The sequence below is a fragment of the Anastrepha ludens genome, chromosome 6 (assembly GCF_028408465.1).
Source record: "Anastrepha ludens isolate Willacy chromosome 6, idAnaLude1.1, whole genome shotgun sequence".
In the NCBI taxonomy this organism is placed as follows: Eukaryota; Metazoa; Arthropoda; class Insecta; order Diptera; family Tephritidae; genus Anastrepha; species Anastrepha ludens.
Window position 1 is genome coordinate 65819294 of NC_071502.1, and position 25795 is coordinate 65845088.

The 25795-nt window shown below is 34.7% G+C and overlaps 3 protein-coding genes across 3 annotated transcripts in view; 1 reads left to right on the forward strand and 2 right to left on the reverse strand.

Moving 5' to 3' along the window:
• Positions 1-449: 449 nt before the first annotated feature.
• On the reverse strand, positions 450-1657 carry LOC128866103 (apolipoprotein D-like). The gene is made up of 5 exons (XM_054106602.1): positions 1568-1657; positions 1376-1490; positions 1169-1299; positions 873-1054; positions 450-787 (listed from the first exon to the last, which is right to left on the reverse strand). Exons 1-5 carry the CDS (start codon positions 1573-1575, stop codon positions 660-662), a joined length of 564 nt encoding a protein of 187 aa, XP_053962577.1. The 5' UTR covers positions 1576-1657; the 3' UTR covers positions 450-659.
• A 2653-nt stretch (positions 1658-4310) lies between these two features.
• Positions 4311-5425, reverse strand: LOC128866104 (apolipoprotein D-like). The gene is made up of 5 exons (XM_054106603.1): positions 5336-5425; positions 5145-5259; positions 4957-5087; positions 4648-4829; positions 4311-4567 (listed from the first exon to the last, which is right to left on the reverse strand). Exons 1-5 carry the CDS (start codon positions 5341-5343, stop codon positions 4416-4418), a joined length of 588 nt encoding a protein of 195 aa, XP_053962578.1. The 5' UTR covers positions 5344-5425; the 3' UTR covers positions 4311-4415.
• A 4627-nt stretch (positions 5426-10052) lies between these two features.
• Positions 10053-25795, forward strand: part of LOC128866105 (uncharacterized) — a 41596-nt gene continuing 25853 nt past the window's right edge. The window contains exons 1-2 of the mRNA XM_054106604.1: positions 10053-10251; positions 10360-10426. Of these exons, the coding sequence (XP_053962579.1) occupies positions 10142-10251; positions 10360-10426 (177 nt within the window). The 5' untranslated portion in view covers positions 10053-10141. The remainder of the gene's footprint in view (positions 10252-10359; positions 10427-25795) is intronic.

Sequence of the window (25795 nt, forward strand, 5' to 3'; positions counted from 1 at the left end):
AGAAGCAAAATGTTTTTATAAAAGTGCTTCATAAAGCCAATATGGATATATGGTGGTCAGAGGCCATGACCATTCAGATACGAATATATGCAGAGATACTAAACGAATTTAGCCACGAGGACTTCAACATAGCGTTTAAAAGTATATAAAAACTGCTTAACCAAATAGTTTTCAATACTGTGGCATGAGGGCAATATCCAGATCTAGCCACCTCACCAATCACATAATTTTTTATTCAACGAGAATATCATATACCCTCTTTTCATTAGCACACTCTTGCTTTCATGCTAATTTTAAGAAAAGTGTGTAAAAAAATATATAGCAAATATAATCCAGTCAAACTTCAATTTATCAAGATAGAACTCACTCACAGTCGAGGTGTTTTTATAAATTCAGAATTTTGCACAATAGCGTCGACTGTCCAGTCCAGCAGTACTTAAAATGCGAAATTTATGTTGAAAATATCAGGGAATGTTTTATTTGATACTATAAGAAATATTATACAATGCGTGCCAATTACTTTTATTTGGCATACACAATTTATTTAAGTTAACTGGCAGAGAGATTTTAAATTGAATACGCCACTTATTCACAATTTAAAGCTCGTTCCTTCAGTTAGGGGTTTTCAGCTTATGGGAGCAAATATTCGGAACTGCTGCTTAGCAATTGCTTTGATCCGTTACAACCAATTCACTCAAAGAAACGCCGTTTTCAGTCAAAACACTTTTAGCTTTCGAAATAACTTCGGCACAGGGTGCCCGTGTGCGGGTTAAGATCCAAGCGATGGCTGTGGGAAAGACGTTAAATATATGTTTTTATTAAATCATATAATATTTATCAAATATGTATGTGTAATTTTCAATTCAACTTACTGCTATGTGAGTTGGCGTCAGATGGCTTGCAGGAGTAAACAACACTGTAATTATCGTAATCGGTAGACAAAACCCAGTAGTTGGAGGTGACATTAGAGGGAGCGCTTTGCGGGAAGGTAACCTTCAGCTTAGCATTCTCAACGACCACGGCAGAACCGGCAGTGGAACTGGGTTTGTTGGTACTGAAAGGAAAAAAATAAAATAAAAACGAAATCACAGTTGACATTCACACCCGTAAGAGAACAATTTTTATCTAAGAGGTACGAGCACATAAGGATTTTGTTTACATTACTTACATCGTATTAATCCCGCTATTCACCACGTCCACTCCACCGTCCCTCCTCAACGTTAATTGCCCTTGTATACACCTACGATTAGCCTCAAAGAAAGCGGGATACTTGGAATATTCGTACCAAATCCCCATATACTATACCATATACCGCATATTGAAAATATAAATTTCTTAGTTTGATGCCTTAACACAACCGCGCAATTTTACTTACAGCCGACACGTTGAAATTACTTTGTACCCGCACATTGGTTGGGCAGGCACCATCAAATTTGACTTGCGCATTAGCGAAACCGAAGAGGGCCAATGCGATGATTGCAAGAATTGTCCTATATTAGTCCAAGTTGTTAGTTTAAATTTAGAGATCTGCTTTAAAGATTTTCCTTAAAAATTTTCTATTACTTACTTCTGCATGCTGTCTACTTTGTGTAGTTTACTGGTTGAAACTAATGTTTTGCTCACACTGACTACTCTTTTTATAGGCGTGGTAAGAATTTATTTGCTTTGTGTGAGTAGTACAAATAAACTTTAAAATACCGCAATATAAGCAAGAATGAGTTATTTGTATAGACAATGTTTTTTTTTATTAATATCTGTTATTTTCTGCTGGCCACTTTGCTCATAATAGCTACACAGCGCAGCTAAATAAAGAAAAATGCTTAGTTTCATAAAATTTTCGAACAGGTTATGCAAAGTAAGAAGACACGTATAGTACAAAATATTTTTATCAACAGTTTGTTTTTATTTTGTGACGCCTCAAAATTTATAGTTTTCATATATTAATTTGGATCTGAGCTATATTTTATGAGCATTCACTTAATAGTTTTTGTTTTATTTGCACGTTGTTTTTCCTATGGAGAAAATACTACTAATACTAATATATATATTAAATTTCATAAATATTATTTCTTTCATTGATGGTGATGAATATAATATATTAGTATAAGTACAAGTACAGTCATTCAAACTGGGTTTGCTCCCGACTATTTTCATTTTAACTGAACTAAATTGAAGTGAAAAGAAACCAATATTTTCGTGGGCATTGAGATCTGAATCCATGCGCTTCTTTGCAAGTCTGAACGCTTTTACAGTTCACTTCTATAGTTCCAAATGCATTCAAATTGATTGTAAATGCTTATCAATTCAATGGGTTTGGGCATATTCCACTCTATAATTGTGAGACAATTTTTTTTGTAAAATTAGTTAGGAATGCCTCCGCATTAGTCAATAACATATTTGCTATATTATTGAAACTCTGTGTATACGAACTATACAATTACTTGCCAATGCTTTGTGTTGTGTCCATATACGGTTGTTTTGCTGTTATGCCAAGTACAATATTTCTCTCTTCGTTCATTTCTGGCTAGATATTATATACCTTTCGCGCTGAAAAGTCTACGCAAGAGAGGTATATCTTACGAAGTATTGATATATGTGGAGGTGTATAATAAAATGTAGGTATATAACAATTTGGAGGTATATAATATCTTTTTCTTTGAGTTTAAAAAAGTGTCAGAAATCAGTATCAACTTCTCGCCATGGGACGAATCGCTTTACGCTTGAATAAAATTGCGAGATCTGGAATATTCTAAGGGTTTTATGCTTCCGAAACAGTGCGAATGGTGGCGGGCTTGCACAACAAGTCATCTTTTCGGAAGAGACACATGTTGATCTCGGTGGCTGCATTAATGGGCAATACGGCAATAATGGTTGTCATAAATGTGTCATTGTCGTAGACGAGCGTAATTAATTAATCCATAAAATGTACCAGTTTCGAGTGGTTATTGGAGCTGTTTTTTCGAGAATAATGACCACAATAAGACCTAAATTGTTCTTTCTGGTTTTAATAAAACAGCGGAACAATCATTGTAAGGCCTCAACAATCATTCCTCCTTAACGCGAGGAGGATTTCACAGTTTCTTTTTTACAGGGGGGTAATGTTTCAATGTTTTGGCCATTAACGCAATTTTTTAAATAATATTATTATATGTATGTATATACATATTTTATGCTTACATCCTTTTTTGGTTGCTATACAAATCGACATAATTCCTGTATGCTGAATACAGCGACTTATAGTAAAATTTAGTGAGACATTTCTTTTAGAACATTTTAACCCTTCTTCTGAATGGGTTTTCTTGACCCTCATTAACATAAGTTTTATAAAGTTAGCTAAAAAAGATACTTTGAGGTTTAAAATGTTCTGTAGAAATTTTAAGTAGAAAACTTTACTGGGTGGACCGAAGGTGAAAAACTCCTACGCGCTAAGGTGAGTGTGCAATAAAGTTTAATAGGTAATACGTGATTGGTAAATAGTTAACTTATGGTAACAATGATATTTCCGATTTGAATTTGCGTAAATTTTAAACATTTTATTGGCCCTTATTCTGCCATTGCTAATTACTATATTGTTCACGCTAATGCTGAAATAGGTACGGGAAAATGGGAAATGTTCTGCAACATTGGTATTTAAGCGAGTTGCGTAAAATTTTCTTCCTGCCTGTAAGTATGCAGCATGTTTCGCTGTTTATTTATCTACTACCCCACAGCTGGTTGTTTATCTACTAAAGACCACACGAGCTATTAGGTTCAAATAAATAAAGCCGCAAACGATCTCATCTGAAAGGCCAGATAATATTCACTCTTTCCTCCATTCCTCCACAAATCAATTCTATCGTAAGATTGGACGATTTCTGCAAAGCTAGCAGAGTCAGCGATTTGAATATATAATATTAGATTGGGGAGAAAGAAATACATTATTTTCTCGGTAGATGGCTGTAGTGATCGATATCTCGTAAATCATCGATCGAACAATTTAAGGGCCCTGTGAAAAGGCATAGAAAATTTGAAAATTCTCTTCCAAGTATTCTGTAGGAGTTTTCCGGACAATAATTACCTTCGAAAATATTTTCAAGTTTGCTCCAAATAGTCTGCTGAAAAATCGCAAAAGAACTAGATTTTTATCGACAGACTGTGATTCTAGGCCTTTCCAACAATATCGGCAACAGCGAAGCTATATTAACTTGGACTCATTTTAATCATTTTCGAAATTGTTTTGGCGTACATGTATGTATGCCTACGACAAGGTAGGAGAGATAACAGGGTCTTTTTTATTTGACCCTATATTTAATAAGTATTTTTTTTACCAATTTCTGTTGTTCAGCTCAAAAAATTTATTTACTTTAAATGTCAAAGAGATTTCTTTAAACTGAGTAAGCTACTCATTCATAATTTCAGGCCATTACTTCATTCATTCAGCAGACTTCCGGAACTGCTGCCGGGCAATTGCTTTGATCCGTAACAACCAATTCACTCAAAGAAACGGCGTTTTTAGTCAAAACACTTTTAGCTTTCGAAATAATTTCAGCAGAGGGTGCCCGTGTGCGGGTTAAGATCCAAACGATGGCTGTGGGAAAGACGTTAAATATATGTTTTTATTAAATCATATTTATCAAATATGCATATCTAATTTTCAATTCTACTTACTGCTATGTGAGTTGGCGTCAGATGGCTGGCAGGAGTAAACAACGCTGTAGTTAACGTAGTCGGTAGACAAAACCCAATAGTTGGTGGTGGCATTGAAAGCAGGGGTAACGGGGAAGGTAACCTTCAACTTAGCATTCTCAACTACAACGGCATAACCGACAATATCGGTGGACTTATTCGTACTGCAGTGTAAAAAAGTTGAAGTAGATTTCAGAAGTGGAATTAAGGGACTCCGAAGCCGACATTTATATAAATATATATTTTTATGAATATAAATATATATATATATATGTCTGAAGTATTACTTACGTTACATCAACCATGCCATTCACCACGCCCACTTCACCGTTGCCCTTCAACGTATACACTGCTTGTACACACTTACCATTAGCCTCAAAGTAAGCAGGATATTTGGCATACTCGTACCAGGTGCCCAAATACTGAGAATATTATTTTCTTAGTTTAATATATTAAAACAGCCGAGCACTTTTACTTACAGGTTCCACTTTGAAATTACTCTGCACTTGCACATTGCATGGACAGGCACCACTAAATGTTACTTGTGCATTAGCGAGACTGAAGAGGGCCAATGTTATGATTGCAAGAATTGTCCTATATTGAGCCAAATTAGTAATTTAAATTTATAGATTCATGTTGAGGTGCTCCTTTAGAATTTTCTATCACTTACTTTTGCATGCTGCCTACTTTGTGTGTTTGCTGTTTGAAACTAATAGTTAGCGTGCACTGACTCTACTCCTTTTATAGTAAATCTGATTTCTTTGATATTCGTAGCTACGGTTGCTCAGGCGCATGCTTGGAAAGCACAGTGTGCAATAGTGCACAGTAATAGGCCAAAATCAAGGGGCATTAAAAACGTTCTCTGTATAGGCACATTATTGCCTTCTGTTCGCCTATTGAAATAAAAAATGTTTTGTTTCTCCCGAGGCAATTTCATACCTTACTTAGAGGTCACTGTGAGTTGCTATAAGTTTCAAAATATGGTATATGTACATTACAACATTGTTTCAGAATACTCACTGAAGTATCAATTTTTATGCTATATTTTTGTATATTATTTGTGGGCTCAACAACTCGCTGAGTTCTTGCTAATCTGTTTTGTGCTAATCCATGGAACAAATTTGGTAATGTCAACCGGTGTTAACTTCAAGACATCGAATTGTGTGGCAATGTGTTTTGAACTGTGTTCTGATGTGTTAATGAAATTTGATAACTTTCCCTATTGCCGAATGGCTTCACCTGGTATTATATTTGTAATGACTACGGGAATTTTTTTTGTATGGAGAAATTATAAGAAAAATTATAAAAAATCAAGGAAGTTTTTCAATAACTTCGAGTCTATGCTTTCTTATACTAAAAGTAACTAAGCTATAAAACTGCATACCAAAAATCTTTCTATAAATTTTAGAAAATTTATAGAATATTAAAAAACGTGGAGTTGGGAAGAAAAGTTTGTGGCATTTATCTAGTTTTTGCATACAATTTTATAATTGACTTTATATGGTTTTCGTTAGACAATTAGCTATATTTTTATACAAGAATTATGAATATTCAAGTAAAAAAAGAGAAAATAGTTAAAATTTGTGCACCATTTTGCAGCAGGGTACCAGTTTTTTTTTTTTTTAAATTGTCGCACATATTTAAAGCTAAACTCAGTTAAAAGAACACTTCTTTAGTTACGATATATAAATATATTATTTATAATTGAGTCCCTCAAGAAAATTTTGGAGATTCAAATATCTTTTTCCTATCAAGCCCCACCTTTAGAGGATGTTTTTTAATGACAACTTGCGAAAGTTATATTCTCCTTTAGACATATATCCTTCAGAATGAGCAAGACGGAATGAGCAATTCATCATAAACATTTAAAAAAAAAGCAGCCGATTTTAGATTAGATCGAAATTCGCTTTGAAAACTAATTAAAACAAGGTTTTAGAGACAGCATAGTCCAAGTAAAGATATCAAACACTGTGGGTGAAATTTAGCAGAATAAAAACAACTCAAATAAAAAAATCTTGGGGTTAGGACATTTTCGAATTTTCGGTTACAGATTGTTTAATTATAAACTTTTCTTTTCAAAAAATTAGTCAGAGGATGAACATAAAATATCTGCATGACCCAGAATATTTGTTAAGGCGAATTTCCAACACTGTTTAATATAAATGTACATAGTCCGTTTTGGAATAAAGTCCTTTACTGTAGTGCCCATATCTTCAAAATTAATTAAGTTTGGGTAGTATCAATGACGAATGGTGAATTTAATGCGACTGTGCAATAAAGTACGAAAGCTACCATTTGCACATATAACGTAGATGGTACAAAAAATTTATTAACAATAAAAATAAAATAATAAAAAAATACAAAGAAAGTGTATTTTAAATTCGTAGATTTTTTTATTTATTTATATAAAATTAGCTTACAACATAAATCTTATAAGCTATTTTAAGTTAGGAGCTATAGCAGCGAGGCCTTAAGCTTGATAATTTTATATACATATGCATACTTCCATTCTTAAACTTAGTAGATACAATTTTATTTTAAATCTTATGGTAAAGATTGGTTCTTTTGAGGAATTTTGTTATTAGGGATATTGACTCAAGAGAAGGGACTGAGAGGTGTGAAATTGGGTTTGTGTTAGTGAATATTTGTTCTCTACGGGTAGCATACAGGGGGCAACTCAGTAGAAGATGAGTTACTGTGACTAAGATATCTGTGTTGCAAGTACAATATAATGGGTTTGTGTTATTCATAAGGTGGCCATGTGTTATTTTCGTGTGTCCTAACCTAAGGCGTTCGAATTTTATAATGTCTAGTCGTGAAGGTTTTTTATTAGTTTTTTGTAGAAAATCTGTTATATTGGTCTTTGTGTAGTTAACGTTTTTATACCAGTCATTGGTTAGATTCCATTCAAGGAGTTGTTTGTTGTAGAAGTGTTGTTTAATATGATTTTTAATATCGAGTAAGTTGAAATTGTCTGTGCTAGTTACTTCGTAGAGTCTTACTCAAAAGTTAAGTATAACCAGTATTTTTAAACATTTTTCTTCCTTAATACGTAATACAAAAACCTAATAACGTTTAGCTGTTCATAAAGCTGCATAAAAATGCCTTGCCATGTGTGAGGCTTTCTACTCTAACAAAAAATTAAAATAAAATAAACGGAACAAATGTTGTTAGTGAAAAGATATTATTTTCTGCCTAAATCGGAAATGAGATCTTACTTTTGTTAATTTATCGCCTTCAGCAAAACTCTTTCCAAACAAACATCTTTACTCAATGAGTATTCTATTGGAATCCGTACTAAAATTTGCATTTTTTTAAAAACAGTTGTTTGAAACCTACTCGTATTTGCATGCTATTTAATACATTTAGAAAATATTTCACCTAATGAACATTTTTCAAATAAGTTTTATTTTCTTTTTTCTAATTATATATATGTAAATCTTGTTACAGTTTTTCTTCTAATTAAAATTGTTCTGTTTTCAATGTTTTATATGTAACTGAGTGCATTTTAGTAAATACAACCTTTTTTTTAAGTTTTTTCATACACATAATTTGGCATTTTACTTTTAATTCTTATCGAATTTTTTAAACGATTTTCCAAACTGTGTTAAAAATCTGCGTAAACATATTTGCCATTAGTTCGTACTCAACTTTAATACAATTCACTTTACTAAAGTGTTATACTGTGTAAAAGAACCTTATCAATTTGATTACATGCGAGTACTTGAAAGCATTTGTTATATAACGATTTGTCTTGGGTTAATTGCGTTTGCTTTTTGCAATTCATGTCTTGTGACGGAGTACAAAAAAATTACATTACCAGAAATCTGCGGAAAATTGTCAACATTGTAATATTTCTCATTTGCTGAAAAATATTTTAAATGTATTGGAGGTTGAATTAGTTTTAAAGGTTTTTTCGAAGATTTGGGGCTTTATTGTGAAAAAACGGTACAAAATATTTTATTCGAAGTATTGGCCATCGCTAGCTACAACTTTCGCCCATCTTTCGGGCAATTTCCGGATGCCGTTTCTCCAAAATTCTGGCCGCTGCTTGGCTATCCATGACTCAACCCATATTTTGGTAGCCTCGTACGAGGAGAACCGCTGGTCCGCCAAATCGAGACTCATATGCCGGAACAAATGATAATCGGAGGGAGCTATGTCTGGACTATACGGCGGGTGGGGTAACACTTCCCAGCCAAGCGTTCCAAGGTATTTTTGACAGGTTGAGCAACATGCGGCCGAGCGTTGTCATGTTGCAAAATAACCTTGTCGTACCTTTTTACCGTTTCCGGCCGTTTTTCTTTCAATGCCCGGCTTAAACGCATCAATTGCAGTCGGTAACGATCCCCCGTGATTGTTTCGCCCGGTTGGAGCAGCTCAAAATATACGACGCCGACCTGATCCCACCAAATGCAGAGCATGATTTTCTTGCCGTGAATATTCTGCTTGACCGTCGACGTTGATGCGTGGCCGGGCAAACCCCATGATTTTTTGCGTTTTGGGTTATCGTAGTGGATCCATTTTTCGCCGCCAGTCACCACCCGATGCAAAAAACCCTTCCGATTTTTTCGCTCGATCAGCAATTCGCACGTAAAAAGTCGCCGTTCGACGTCGCGCAGCTTCAACTCGTACGGGACCCAATGTCCTTGCTTTTGACGCTTGCAAACGGTTGATTTATCAACGCCCAATGATTCAGCAAGCTCTTCTTGGGTTTGGCACAAGTCCTCGTTTACCAATTCCCCCAATTCCGCGTCCTCGAACTTTTTGGGCTGGCCAAGACGCTCCTTCGAAACCAGTACTCACATGTTGAAATCGACGGAGTATGGTCTGGGTAGGCCTCCTGCAGCAATTCACGGGCTTGGGCTGTATTTTTTTTTCAAATTGAAGCAGAAAAGCAAAGCTTCCCGCAAATTGCGTTTCGACGGCACGAAAGTTGACATACTCGGAGCACGAAAACACTGCGTTGTTTATACTTCAGCGAAATGACAGATACTGATAAACAAAGCCTAGGGATGAGGCTTTGTCATGAATATATATTCAGTATTGCCAACGCGATAAAGTGATAAATAGCGACATCTGTGTGTCACCTTTAAAACTAATTCAACCTCCAATATTATATTTTGTCGACAAGTAAAACATAAATTAATTATAACATACTAACATTTTACACAATTAATTTCAGTTTTAAATTAAGTATATATTTCGTTTTACAAGATTTTGTATTGCACGGTCGTTTTCCGGCTTAAAATTTTAGCATTCAATAATACAATACAAAAATATATATTTCAATACGAGTGTTTTTAGTTTCCTATTAATACATTGCATTAAATAAACCCCAACTTAATGCATTTTCTCTTTTATTTCTTGCTATTTTACAGAAGATGCCTTGGCCGAACTCGAAGCGTCCGACTCCTCTCCCACAACGAAACCAAGCATTGAACCCACAGTGCGAATAAAGTGTTTGAGCGGTTCCATGTTGATAACCATCAAAGATGCGCCGTTAAATCATGAGACTGGCCTCTTTAGTGGCATGATTTATCCAAAGGGACTGTCGAAAAATTCGACTTGTCTCACAGAGTACAGGTGAGTTTCTTTGTAAATGAAGAGTGTCTTTTTGTTTGGGTTTATTTTAAGTAGTACCAGAGAGAAGTTCTTCTTTCTTTTGACAAAATAAAATTCTTTTCCTTGCAGGGACCATGAAGGCCCATTGCGTTATAAGCTGCCGTTACGTAGTTGTAATACAATGCCACAAGAAACGGTAAGAGGAAAGGCAGAAATAATGTTAAGATATTGTAAACAGCTGACTTGAGCAAGAATAATTTTACAGTTTTTTTGAGAAAACAATTTAAATTTTCGGGAATTGTTCGAAAGACATTTAATTATTTAGAATGAAATTATAGCTCAAGTATGCTCAACTGCATACCGGAAAATTTTGAAAATTCTGAGTTAAAAGTTCGATTTTTTTTTAAGTTTGATGTTTGTTTAAAGTTTGGAATTTTAAAATATGTTGCTTTTGTTTTAGTATGAACTACATTTTTATACAAAATTAACGAAAATTGATCTGAAAAACTTGGCGCTATTGTACAGAAGCTATACTAAAGTATTATAATGGCCAGTTCTGGTCCACGTGAGGTTGCCGCTCATCAACGAAGTGAATTTAACCTTAGAATTAATGTGCCAAGAAAAAATTAATATATATTGGACAGCATAGTGCATTTTTACACAATGCTCTAAATTTGTTTATCTATTTCTCTCTTTCATAAAACCCATAATAAATACTCCCATGGAATCATTGAACTTATGTAAGTCACTAAAAGTGCCGAAACGAATATTTAAAAAAATTACATAATTCTCTCCCCCAAATTTTATCTAATCTTGTACGAGCGTGTACAGTGATTTTTGTGTATTGATAAAACATTAAATTGTTGTCGATTTCATAATTTTATCATAAAACAGCAATTTCCTGCTGCTGCTAATGTAAATAAATGGAGGCTTGTCTGTTGCGGGGTCATTATTGCATATACAAGCATGTTACTGGTTTTGCATGAGTTGAAAATTAAAGCAAATAATGATATCAAAAACCAATTAAAAATTTATTTGTTTTTTTGTCTGTTTATTCTTTTATTTCAAATTTACTTCCAACTGCTGATAAGGCGCTCAATTGAACAGACATTCAAATGCTTACTCACTACACTCGGACTTAATACCACTCGAAACCGAGTAGTGTGATGAACAACCCAAAGAGACACTCTTATCTAACTCATCATTTAGCTGTATGAATGGAAGTGCAAAGTGTCTTCCTCCCCTCAGTTTGCATTTCAAAAAGTTGCTTTGCCATAAACGAATTTAAATTAACTTTTAATAAAAACTACTTATCACTGTTCAGTATAATTAAAATTTACTTTTGTTTTTTGATTTTTTTGCTTATAGGAGATTTTTGTTAGTAATACTTCCATTACAAACATAAGTATAGCAAGGTATGGGGGTTTGGATATATGCACGTATGTATGTATACTTTTCATTTGCAAACTGTTACAAGGTGATCGGAGATACATAAATGGATGTGGCTACTCAGGCAGGTCGGAAAGTTATAGAGATGGTCGAGTCAATGAAATTGGCAGCGTTAGCACTCACATATAATAACAGGTAGAGTTAATAGGAGTATGTGTGAGTGTCGACTGCTCGCAGCGGCTAAATTGAAATGATTCGTAGCATGAGAAATCAAATGAATTAAAATTGAGAGTAGATATCAAAGTGTAAGTGCGGGAATAATGTTTTCTTTTTATTACTGTAGGGTGAGTAGTAAGGGTAATAACCAATTAAGTCCACTTAATACTTTCTTCCTGTCAAACACTAAATTGTTGGGTTCTAATGGAAAATTTAAACTGTTATTATTTTCCGCCATAGATTTTGAAGCCATGTTAATAAAAGTTTGTTAAAAAAAAGTTATGATCATTTAAACATTTTGTGAAAACCGAGATGGGTTGTTCTAAAGTCAAAAATTCTACGTTGTTTTGTCACTTTTACTACTACACAATTCTACTACTAGTCCTCGTTTTAGTAACTTAGATCACACGATGCGCTTAGCACATAAAATAGGCAAAGTTGTTCTGCTAATAAAAAATATGAACTTAAAATTCAAATTTGTTTCTATAAAGAGTTTATTCAAAAATTCTGTGCTCATGTACTGTATTGCAAGATATTCGAGTAGGAAAAAAGCGGTACATAATATTGGGCTTTGCGATTGCGATTGAGCTGCTTTATATTCTAACGCCAATTTATATTTAAAGGTTTAAATAAGCCTTAGCTTAGTTTGCAATTTCTAGAATTTTTAATTTACAAATATGAGAAAAAGACAGTTAAAATGGGCAAACTGCTCGCCCCTGTCTTTAAGATTTGGTTTGAATAGTTTGCATGGTAAGATATATTTTAGTTTATTTTTAGTTTGCTTTTACCCACTACTCTTTAACTCGAACATTTGATAATTTGGCCACACACAGCCATTTACTGTGAACTGTAAGAAGTAAACGAAAATGTGTTTCCATTCAATTTATTTTGGCGGCACACGAATTTACTGCTACCAGATAAAAAAATAAATAATTATAAAAAAAAATCGTTAACTTCATGAAAACAGTTCTACCACTCATCTAACTTACGCTTACTCATATAATTAACCACGAGACTACTGCTTGCATCCCTTTTCTAATACCAAACAAAACTTTCCTTATATCCCCAATAATCTGTTACCCCGAACTAGTCTACAATCGATTGGATCTTCAATTTGCTCACAACATACATACATATATGCAGTATTTTATCATACTAACCGCTATTGAAATGTGCATATCTTCAGCTGGAGTTCTTGGTTACTGGGATGTGAAATATCTGAATACAGCAATGCGAAAAACTGAGGTTTTTCTACTCCGACTTATGAAGGATAAATCACCCAACTATCTTTACTAGTATCGCCGGCGGTCGAAAATTCAATCAATAATTCTCACTGTAAGTAAGGTTTTATCCAGAGAAAAACTGTATGAAGATTTCAGTTTGTATGGGAGGTGCAAAGTTACCTTTTACAATGCTTACGACTTTTCACCATATGATCGGTATATACAATTTGTGCATTAATGCCAAGCTTCAGTTCCCTTGCATAATTTATTTTAGAGATATATTGGTTTTAACATTTTGGTCTATACGTCAGATACCACGCCCCCTATATATCGGGGCTAACATTTCTGCACTCGAGGAAGTTATTTCCTTGAAATGTTTTGCATTAAATATTTTAGTGTGGCGTATTTATACAGGCCGTCGAGGTAAATCCGGAATGTTGAACTTAAAAACAACACTATTGGATATTTACTCAAAAATAATTTTATTCGCACTTAACTTTGTATAATGTGAGTACACATATCATTGTTGAAAATTATTCAATGTACCCTCCATCTCGTGCAATTACCTTCTCCAGCCGGGACCTGAAGCGCCCACATGCACGAGCTACCTCCTCTTTGTCCATTGTGGTCATCACTTCCTCGATGGTTGTCTTCAGAGCGTCCTTAGTGTTATGAGGCTTCGCGTTAACTTTTGCTTCAATTGTGCCCCACACCTAATAATCAAGAGGATTGCAGTCTGGGCTTGAAGGTGGCCAAAAATCTGGTGACCAGTGGTAGCGTAGGTTGTTCTGGAGCCAAGCCTGAGTCTTCTTTGCCTTGTGAGCAGGTGCGGAGTCCTGCTGAAACACATATTCTCTTCCAGCAGCCACGCGGTCCATCCAGGGTTGCGTTTTTTTGTAGCCAAACCACTCAATTATCTCTTTAGGGCTTTTTCCGGCGCGAAAAGTGACTCTAGTATCGCAGCTCTTCTGTCCTGCTCTCGACTCATCGTTTCACTAGCACTTACTCCGGCACTCCAATGTCAATCACGAAACAATACACTAAAAATATGTCCCTTTATCAGCGGTTTTAGATTTAGCGCTACTGCTCCAGAGCTTTCGAAATGTTTTCCGGACTTACCTCAACGACCCTGTATAATGATGGGACATTATCTTTCACAAACCGACTCACCGGAATGATTTGATTGTACTTAAATATAATACAACTACAGTAAAATTTGCGTAACTCCTTTTTTTAAATTTATTAACGAAAGTTAAATCGGCGTAAAATTAAACATCTAATTTGTTTGAATAACTTTCTAATCGGAGTCTAAATATAATCTAAATCGGAAACAAAAACACGATTTTGTGTGAAGGAAATTTTTATTTGAGCTTTACGCGCAAGGTAAGCAATGTGTCTGTTTGTATACAGCAGCCGTCCAGTTCAGAAGTGTCAAATATGATGACGTAGGACGCCATTTGTAAAAATTATAAGTCTCCCTATCGGATAATTAATTTCGCGATACCTTTTAATATCGGTATGTAAAAAATTTACGGGAAAGTGGTGAATTTTTCCTTAGGAATTCAGCGGTAATTTTCAAAAAAATGGCAACACGCGAAAATACTAAATAAAGCAAAAAAAAAAAATAATAGGTCTCTAATTTTTAGTAACATAAAACAAATTTAGAGAGTAATTTTTTTGGGTCCCCCTAATGCAAACTATTGCATGTCACGTGATGGCTGTCAACTGTTGTCATTGACCGGTTGAATGTTTATATGTGCGAATATGTGTAATACTTTATTCAAATAATTGCAGTAAATTACATAATTATTTATATGCTATAATTACAGTCAACCATTACTACTATGTAATATGTATGTATGTTTGTGTTGATAAAAGCATAAGCGCTTCCCAGCCACAACTTAGTTACCAATACGTTCTACAAATATTATATAACCCCGTTGCACTGGAGATGTGACAGTGTCATTGCCAGTGTCAGTGACTTTGAACTTTGTCGAATCAACTTGAACTCTTGAACTTTGCTTACTGATTGTGAGTGAGGTAACAGAATACTAAAAGCAACCGTGCAATTACATTTACAAGAATAAACTTTAATGAAAAATGGAAAAATTACTTATATTGCATTGTTTGTTTATATGCACGTAAAGTAATTCAATTGGCTTTTGTTAAGCTAAAGGTGCACATCCCAAGTACTTAGATTTGTGTATGTGTTTGTGTTACTCGTCTTTTCCGTTTTGGCTATCATCAAAACAAAATCTCTTTCCCGTAGTTAAGATGTAATTAAACTAAACATGCGAAATATATTAAGTAGAGATTGTTTACCAAAAATAGCGGTAATACATATATAACAACAACAAGAAGCAACATACAACACCAACTACATATGAACATATATGTATGCATTTAAGCATAGTATAAAAATACTAAAAACAAAGTAATACACGCCATGAACTTGAGGCTAAGTGTCAGCACCTTCGCATGCGCGCTCGTTGCTCCGCCAACTCATTGACTTTGACGGCTTCTGCTGACTTGGATGCTCACAGGGAAGTTAAGTTGGCTTTTCTGTCGTTGAAAGCATGGCTAACACCGTGCAAAACTTAATTACATCCAGCTGCAACCAATTTAAATTGTCAGCACGTAGAGAGAGAGAGGAAGAGTTGAGCGAAACGGGAGGTGAAAGGGCGTTTGGCAGAAGCCTCCTATGCCCCTTTTCGGCAAACTGTAGTTTATATATAAGAGTGTGAATGTGTATATGCATGTCTTTGAACTGCAATTTAAGCTCTTGAATAAGGTAAAGCTATAAAAAAACTGCTTGAAATTATTTTTGGTGTGCTAGATATTTTCTTGTGAGAATTTTTCAATACATTTTTCAATTTTGATTTCAAGTGATTTGTTTAAATCAAAGCAGCAACATTCCCTAAAAATGTATATGGAATGCTTAAGCTACAATAACAACTAGGCAAACATAATTTAACAAAGCTTTCTGAGAAATTTTCTCCAATATTCCCAAGTTAATTTTCTGAATTCCACGTATGTAATAAAAATAAACTTAGAGATCACATAGCAGCCGCTGACTAAAATCATCCGCATCTACTATACCTTCTGCTCAAATATGATCGAGACGTTATCAATAAAACGGTCCGCGGATGACATATGGCAAAAATAAATTTTTGGTTTTTTGGTAGGACTGGTATAAGCTTACATGGCAAATTTCAGCGTGATATGTCACATAGTTTGTTTTCTGTGCTACTGTAAACAAGTCAAGCTCGAGTGTGTTCTTCGAATTTAACTATGGAAATTCAAGTTGAACAAAGAATTTGTTTGAAATTTTGTTATTCCAACAAAATTTCGGCTTCAGACGCCTTAAAAATGTTGCGGACAACCTATGGGGTCTCTGCTCTATCGCGTGCACGTGTTTTCCAGTGGTACAAATCGTTCAAAGAGGGCCGTACATCGGTTGAAAACTTGCCTCATGAACGTCGTCCAGCAACATCAGTAAACGACGAAAACATCGGAAAAGTAAAGGAAATTGTGCTTGAAAATCGCACAAATCGCAAAATCGGTTAACGCTGAATATTATTTAGACGTTTTAAAGCGTTTGCGCGAGAACATTCGTCTTAAAAGGAAGGAATTATGGGCCAACAAGTCATGGTTCTTGCATCACGATAATGCACCAGCTCACACATCACGTCTTGTTCGCGATTATTTGAACAAAAATAATGTTAATATCGTTCCGCAAGCACCGTATTCGCCTGATATGGCTCCATGTGACTTTTTCCTGTTTCCCAAGCTCAAGTTGCCGCTCCGTGGAAAATATTTTGAGACAATTGAAGTCATAAAAGAGAATTCGAAGAACACACTCGAGCTTGACTTGTTTACAGTAGCACAGAAAACAAACTATGTGACATATCACGCTGAAATTTGCCATGTAAGCTTATAACAGTCCTACCAAAAAACCAAAAATTTATTTTTGCCATATGTCATCCGCGGACTGTTTTATTGATAACGTCTCGTTCATATTTGAGCAGAAGGTATTTCATGGTTGCCTTAACCCCTTGGGCATATTTGACGGCTGAGACAGGTCATGCACTCGTTTGCCCTAGAAGCGTGTGACGTGTTTTGTTTTTATTGACTTATTTTTGTTTTGCTATTCTAATGCACCTGAAGTCATCATAATACTGCATATGTCACTAATATTTTAGATAAATAAATAAATGATTTCTTACGTGATTTTACATACTATTTCATGAAAATATTTTCTCAAATAAATTCATATCCAAAGGGAAAAATATTGTAAATTGAGTGTGTCGAAAAACGGTTGTTTTGCCATATACATCACAATTTACAACATCATTGGTTAAAGTGGAAGCCTGTCGAGTTATCGCTATTGATTTCTTGATACCTGTAGTTGCAAATAAATACATTCTGTTAAAAAAGTACCGGGAATTGTTCAATAAAGCGCAATATAATTGTTTAGTCATCATTTATTATTTATTTTGACGCCATTCCAAGAAAGTCACATATGCCAACTATTAGTTCAGTCATCAAAGCACCTTTTAAATGCGTTTGAAGAGATCTTCTTCACCTCCTTCAGCGTATTTTCCTTGATGGCTTCTATCGACTCAAAGTGGCGTGCATGAAGTCGCAATTTAAGTTTTGGGAAAAGAAAGCTAAATCCGGTGAATACGGTGGTTGTTTGATGATATTTGTCGAGTTTCTGATCAAAAAAGTGTTCACGATATGAGCCTTGTGGACGGTGAGTTATCATGGAGCAAAATCCATGAGTTTTCTTTTCACGAATTGAGCCGTTTCCTATGCACATTCTCTCTCAAACGTCGCATAACTTCCAAATAATATTTTTTATTTAACGTAGAACCCTTTAAATGAATTCCGAGTGCATAACACCATAATAATCAAAGAAAACGAGCGACTTTTGACCGACTTTGACGTAGTTTTTTGGGTTTCGGCTCCTATGGACAGCGCCATTCAGCCGTCTGTCGACTGGTTTGCATGTCAAACTCATATACCCATGTAGCATCACCTGTTATGAAACGCCAGATAAACGTCGGATCCGAATTCACTTGCTCAAGCATGTCTTCAGTCACCTTCTTCCGATGAATTTTTTGAAAGAAATTAAACTCTCTTGGAACGAGTCGAGCAGCCACGCGTCTATGCCCAATTGATGATGTTAAGTGTTGAAAATTGATTCGTGAGACACGCTAAGATCACGAGCCTGAGGGAGATAGCTTAAATGATAATTTTCCAGCACCATTTTCTTGACTTTGTCGACGCTTTCATCCGTTGAAGACCTTGATGGGCGACCAGATCGGGGCAAATCTTCCACGATTTCTCGGCCCTCTGCAAAAGCTTCATACCACTCGTAGACCCGTGTTTTTGATAAAGCACACTCGCCATAGGCTTTGTGCAACATTTTCAATGATTCGGCACAGGAAATATCGTTCAAAACACAAAATTTAAGACAAATTCTTTGTTCGATATTTTTATCCATGTTTATCCGCCGATCACAACTGCGGTTGACGGATATAATAAAATGCCAAAAACAAGCTAATTGACCAATCTCGCTCAAACTCTGCGACACTATAGAGGACAGTTGTACCAACATTCGAGCAAAAAAAATTTAGGCATATGTGTAACATGCACTTTTTCAATGAACAATTCCCGATATTTTTTTGACAGAATGTAGACTTGACATTTGTTTTCCGCAGCAAATAGTTTTTTACTCGATTTTTTTTTTCGAGATGTTTCTCGGTATCGATACTTTTTTGCAGTAATTATGTCGAAGTATGCTATGTAAATCTTAATTAGCAGTTATTTTTTCGTGTTTACTTTTTTTGTGGCCTCAGCGTGTAATTGATTTTGAAAAGTGTAGATATTGCAATGCGCTTAATATCTTTCGCTTGGAAGAACTTAATCAATAAACCTGCAGAGTGTAAAGTATGCAATAAAAAGCTTAAGTATTCTATCCTTTGTGAAACACTTTGTGAAAAAGAAACAACCTTTCAATCAAATATTTGAAGAAATTTGTAACTCAGTTAGTCAAGACGATTTTTTCGCATAGTATGTTATATTAAATGTATAAATGCTATTTTTTGTGCATCTCTCTTTGTAAAATTAAACAAAAATTTATTTCTATGCAGTAAAAAAAGTAATTACTATTTTTTATTCGATGCTTGGATATGCGCGATATTTTTTACTGATAGAAAGAAACAATTAAAAGTATCTATTTCAAGATAGCATCGAATTATCCTGAGAGAATTTTTTCGATTTTTTAATTTTTCGTTGCTCCTGGAGGCCACCTATTTTCGGTAAAAAAATCGTCTAGTTTGTTATTGTGAGATTAATAATTATTAAACAAAAAACCAAAAGCCCTTCAAAGAACACCTGGTGAATTATGTGAAGACATAGTGTGCAAAATTTTATAAAGATTTTCTAGTAGATTTCGGGTTATGGCGCACACGAACTGCAAAAGTAACAAGTTTCCGAAAAACTCTTTAAAACTTTCGCTTACTCACATAGAATTATCGATGATAGGTCCACCAGAACAAAAAGTTTTCCTCAAGATGATATAGAGCATCTTTAAGTATTTGTCTATACGAGACTTTCTTCTTTACCCTTATAATAAATGAATACAATATAGCACCAAGTAAGAACGCCGCACAGCTGTCGAGCAGATATCGAAATTCGGCCTAAAGCAATAGAGTCCCACATACTCATAATTTCGAAAATTTTGTTCTGGTCGACTTGAATCTCAAAATCCTCAAGATTATGCATTCATTAAAGCATTAGTTTACCCTAACGCTGGAGTTCAAACAAAATATTCTTATTTCTTTAATTTTTAGCAAAATTATGCCATTTCGTTTTACTTGCTTCTTTCATTGTAGACTGTCGTCTTAACACTTTTTATAAATTCTGCTTATAGTTTTACCACATATGGCTTTTTATTTTGTTCAATCTGCAAGCAATCTGCTTTGCTCAGTACCAGAAATTTTTTTTAGTTGGCCTGTCTTTTCAGAAGACAATTTGGAAATGATTACATGATAAAAGTCATAACCGTACGGGGACAGGTCTGGACTATGGGATCACCATATAAAACTCCCATTTAAACTTTTGAAGCTTCTGGCCATTCGCTAAAGATGTATCCGACCTGACGTTGCCTTGATGGAGCACGAAACCTTTCCATATCGGCGCTTCTGGTCGATATTTTGCTTCGGTCTTGTCAATTGTTGGCAATAGGGAAAAAAATTGAATAGTTGACCTGATGGGAGCATCCTATAGTGGATGATTCTCTTCTAATCTCCCCAAACATACAACAAAACTTTCTTGGCGGTAAATTCAGGACTTACTATCGTGAGCACGATTTTTTTCGATTATTGTTTTCGTATTTGAACAATTTTTAATCGTTAATTACCATCCGTTGCAAAAATGGGTCGACTCCGTTACGTTTCCACAACCAATCACAGACATCAAATCGGTTCAAAAGGGGGTTTTTGCGTAAATTTATTTGGCGTATGTATCTCTTCTTTTATCATATCTTCTTCTTCTGAAAGGCTTTATAAAAATGATTTCAAATTATTTTTCGACCTTTTCGACGACTGGCTTCTTAGAGGAGCCTATCTTCCACGCCCACATTACCAGAACGAGATCGTTAGAATCACGGCTTTGCTGTTGAATTCGATACTATATTGAGTCCATAAACCAGTATACATTTTTTGGCCACCTGCTCTGTTTTTTCATCTTAGTTGGATATAACCGTTTTTTACTTTTGTTTTAAAACAAAAAAATGCCAAAGAACTATTTTTAAACTATATTAAAAGTTATATTGTTGAAGCAATACCCTAGGCAAAATTGGAAATATAATTAAAGACACGTTTTACTACTCCCTTAAATTTCCTTAATTCAACATCCTGCTTTCTTAACAAATAAATATTTTTCTGGTATTGTGCTCGCAGCCGAAATGTTTTGTTTCATAAAATATTAGTCATGTCGTATAATCTTGTGGAACAAATGACCAGCCCAACATATAATCAAACATGCACACGTATATACAAGTTGGCACCTGCTGCATGCCACGAGCCACTCACTACGCACATATTCATACATATAAATACGCTTACACAGCCTAAGCAAAACCACTGACCCAAGTAAGTAAGTACATATGTAAGTAGGTAGGTAAGTTAGCCTGTGAATAAGTAAGTCTTCGCGCCTCTTCATTTGTGCGCTAAATTTAACGATGAACTCATCATCAACCGTAGACAGTCAGTCGAGTGCGTCGCAGTCAATTGCATTAGACAATGTAATACTTACGTCGACGGCGACCCAAATGACCACAACTAAAAAGGCAGCAACAAAAGTAAAACCAAGCAACAGAAAAGCAGCCAGTAACAAAATTTGATGTGACATGACACCTTTTGAAGCGCAAGCTTAGAAGCGCACACATTTGCGGACGTGCATAAGTATTTGTGGCTAATTGATTTTACTTGGATTTTTAACGTCATGCTGTCACATTCAATGTATATGCAAATATATTTTGTGCCAAAAAAATTAAAAAAACAAAAACGATATCTTGCCAACTACGCCATCTAATAGGTTGTGAGTGGTGCTGCGCATGCGCATTAGCTGCATGCGAGTGCGCAAATATTGGTATGCGGCGCACATTTCCTGTGGGACAAATGGAAAAAAAATCTGTTTTTAGTTAATTATTTTTCTTTTTTTTCTGCTTTGGCTTGCTGATTTGCTCGTTCCACCTTCATGATACGTAAATTTTTCTTTAAATATTATTCTTAAAATTCTTGCTTGTGTTTTTATTTCATGTGTTTTTTTGTTTATTTAATTTTGTACAATATTTACCAAATCGGGCATGTTTGCCCACCACTTCGTTGCTTTGTGTTTGCTGACGGAAATTTTCGAATGCAAAATGCATAGCAGTGTATGTATATTTGTAGGTAAATGTAATTCTACGTTGGCTGCCAAACAAATAGCGCGCTATTCAAGTGTGAAGGACGCTATAAATTATTTACTTTGACCATCGAGTGGTAACCATATACTTATTTTGATTTTAATCGAAAGCGATTGGATGTGAAGACGTGGTTGTGCATTTTGATTATAATTTGGGATTTTTCGTACGACTTTTGGAATCATACAGACTGTCCGATGGCACACAGGTATGCAGACACTCATAAATCGTCCCCTTAGTATTAAAATAGCCTATACATTTTTTTGATGTTTTGAGAAAATGAATTTCAAACTTTTTGTCGAAAGTAGCTCTCACTCAAATCTCGTTATGTCAGTAAATATTTAATATTTTTCACTGACGTTTTGACCCACTTTGTGGAACTAGAACTTGACCAAATTTTGACCACATATAAAATCGACGATGGAGAATTCAAATATTCAATAAAAAAATAATAGCCTATGAGCACATAGGCTATTGTTATACTAAGGGGACGAAATGTACATAGTAGGTTGTTTAATAAGTTTTGTGGTTCGATAAGAAAAACACAATTTTATGGTTTGAAATACACTTTATTATTCAGTGTAGTCGTCTCCCTAATCATCAATACACTCCAACAAGGTTCCAACTTATTATTTCCATCTCAGAAGTAAGAATCTGAAAGGGCTGCAAAATACGCTTCCACACCTGTAATGCCCTCATCGTTTGATGAAAAACGCTTTCCTCGCTTGATTTTTTTTAGGTCTGGAAACAGATGGAAACCGCTAGGGGCCAAATCTGGTGAATACGGTGGATGCTCCAACAATACGAACTTTATTCATGGATTTTAGCCATTGTCAAAATACTCTTGTGACACAGTGTATTGACCTTACGAAAAACAAATTTGTTTTGCAAACTGGGCATTTTTTAACGATTGTTTTCCTTCAGGTATTCTAAAAGGTTACAATAACATTCAGAATCTATTTTTTACCAGTTTGCAAGTAATCCACAAACAAAATCCCTTTTGCATCCCAAACAACTGATGCTAACACCTTCTTGGCCTATTACTGGACACAATCTCGATTCGGAGCCGAAGTGTCAGGTTCACACCACTCTTTATCCTCCTGTTTTGATTTAGGATCATAGGGATAGACCCAAGTCTGATCTATAGGGAGGAATTGATGCACAAAATCCACTTTATTCTTTCCAAAACGCGCTAAATGTTGCTGAGAAAGTCGCAGTCGAACGGGTTTTTCTGTTCCATTTTTTGCGAATGCGGCACCCATTGTGCGCATAGAATTCTGAAACCCAATACTTCAGTCAAATACTGCTTACATTGCCAAATGAGCTGCCTAGGACTTCTACTAAATATCTTTCAGTCACTCAACGATTTTCCAATACTATATTCTGTATTTTTTCTACGTTGCTGTTTTTTTTTGTTGTTGCTGTTTTTGAACATGAATCGTCTTCAAGGCTTGTACGACCACGTTTAAATTCAGTAACCCATTTTTCTACTGTATTAATTGATCGCGAAAAATCCTTATACACTTTCAACATTCATTCATAAATTTTCTTTGCTTTCAAACCTTCCAAAATTAAAAATTCAACCACTGCAAGATACTTACAATATTTTTTCCATTGTAGGAAGTACTGTGACACGTCGATACTGAGTGGTCTATAAACAAAAAATGAATTGACAGATTGAAATTAAGCTGCACACACTTCACACAACATTACAAAAGAACATGCATTCATTAGTTTGCTACTACTCTTTTCAAATCGCAAAACTTATTTGATAACCTACTATATATATGTACACTTATGTATATTACTCTACATACAGAAAAAATCGGTACTGTTTTCCCATTGGAATTATAAAACTGATTATATTCAACAACTCCGCCAAGATATTTAGGAAAAACATCCAATTCTTTAGATACAATTAGTTTTTAAAGTTATAAAAAAAATTGTCAAATGATAGAAGAGTTTAAGCTTAAAATCTGCATAAATATGCATCAATTTACGATGATTTTTTTTTCACATTGTCTTTTAAAGAAGCCTTCGAAAATCTTTGTACATTTGCATGATGATTTTTTTTGCGGCTTTCCTTGTGTGCTTCTGATGCTTAAACGGAGAATATTTTTAAGTCATTCACTTGAACATTGGTGCACTCATAGAAATACGAAAATGTAAATACGATGAAAGAAAAAAAGAACCAATTTCGCTGACCGTGCATGCATGCCTACCGCGTGTACTTCTCTACACTTTTTGCCAAAAAGCTCGACATGCATGACTTTCCACTCAGGGTGGTTCTTTTTTTATTTTCGGAGATATATCTAGGAAAAACTTGAATAACTGAGCCAAATCGTGACGAATTCTTTAAGGTATTTTCTCATTCTCTTCATTTCTTTGAAAATTGACAAACTAAGATTCCAATTTTTTTTTCGCACGTATCAACACTTCTTCGTTTTAAGCTTAAACGCTTTTATCATCCAAGATTTTATTTTTTTTGAGAAAATATGTTTAATAACTAATTTATATAAAAAAATCGATTTTTGGAGGTATCAAATCAGTCTTAATATCTTTCAAAATATTTTAACGAACGTCTTAAGATAAAAAAATATTATAAACTAAAAATAAAATTATTAAAAAATTTAAATGAAAAACATGGGTGCATCATGTATATCACAATGTATATGTATAGTATATGAGATTATGAAGATGATTATGAGATGAAAGAAGATTGCGCCACGAAGTTCATACGAATTCACAACAAGCTGAAGAATTACGTAATACAAAATTTAGTGTTTAATTTTGACACGCTTGATTTCCTGATAGTACTGCGAAATACACGAAATGTTGTCATATAAACTACAAAGAATAGAAGTATTTCTTTTCCTGTGCGAAGATAGACATGCGATAATGACGAGATAGATAATAAACATATTTTTGCCTTAAAAAAATTTCACAAAAAATATTTATTGGAAAAAAAAACGTTTCCGTCGAAAAAAAGAGTTTTATTCGAAAAAAAACGTTTAATTTTAAATCGTTATCTATTTTTCTGCATCAAGTTGGAGCTGTTATTCTTTAAAAAATGTAGGTTGCTGAGAACCAAAAAGACATAAGCGGCTGTTTCAGGGCACAGGCAGTTTGAACAAAAGATTTCATTTGAAATCCTCATCTCTTTCCCACACATTGAAGGTGAGGCGGTTACCTTTTAAAAACCACAAGACTGATGAAGCTCTAGCGTTTCACGATTAATGAATGCACTCAAATTTTAGCACTTTTATATATGTAAAAATAACTTTTCACACAGACAGTTGGTAAAATTTGAATTGTTTTCGGTAAGTGGTAATAATCTGCTGTTTTTCGAAGCGTTAATTTAATTGTTGAACTAGAGCGCCTCATAGAAGATCTGTTATAACAACAGTTTAAGTTAAGCCAAATGGGATTAATGGTAGGCCACGTGGAATAGTGCCTCTCTCGAGGCAATCTTCATCGCAGTATTAATCTTTAGATGCCGAGAGTTGGGATTTGGATGGGCAAGATTCATCGACTAGTGACCATCCTAATACATGTAACAGTCGGGATGATTACATTCTTTCATCGATCACAACTCCGTTATTAATAAAATAAACAAATTACTGCTTATCAACGCTTTTCAAGAATACCAAATTCACCATTGAAGAGTGGAGGCCGTAAGGAAAAATAATTTAGGAGCCATTTGCATATGGAGAAATCTCAGATTGTGGGCTGTAAATAATCAGATGTCCTGTACTTATTACTC

Bases quoted from the DNA above. Each gene is read 5' to 3' on its own strand.
- LOC128866103 (XM_054106602.1), bottom strand. The intron at 1,055-1,168 runs GTAAGTAATGTA...TTTTCCTTTCAG, and splicing joins AATAGCGGGATTAATACGAT to TACCAACAAACCCAGTTCCA. The intron at 788-872 runs GTAAGTTGAATT...TCTTTCCCACAG, and splicing joins TGACGCCAACTCACATAGCA to CCATCGCTTGGATCTTAACC.
- LOC128866104 (XM_054106603.1), bottom strand. The intron at 4,830-4,956 runs GTAAGTAATACT...TTTACACTGCAG, and splicing joins AATGGCATGGTTGATGTAAC to TACGAATAAGTCCACCGATA. The intron at 4,568-4,647 runs GTAAGTAGAATT...TCTTTCCCACAG, and splicing joins TGACGCCAACTCACATAGCA to CCATCGTTTGGATCTTAACC.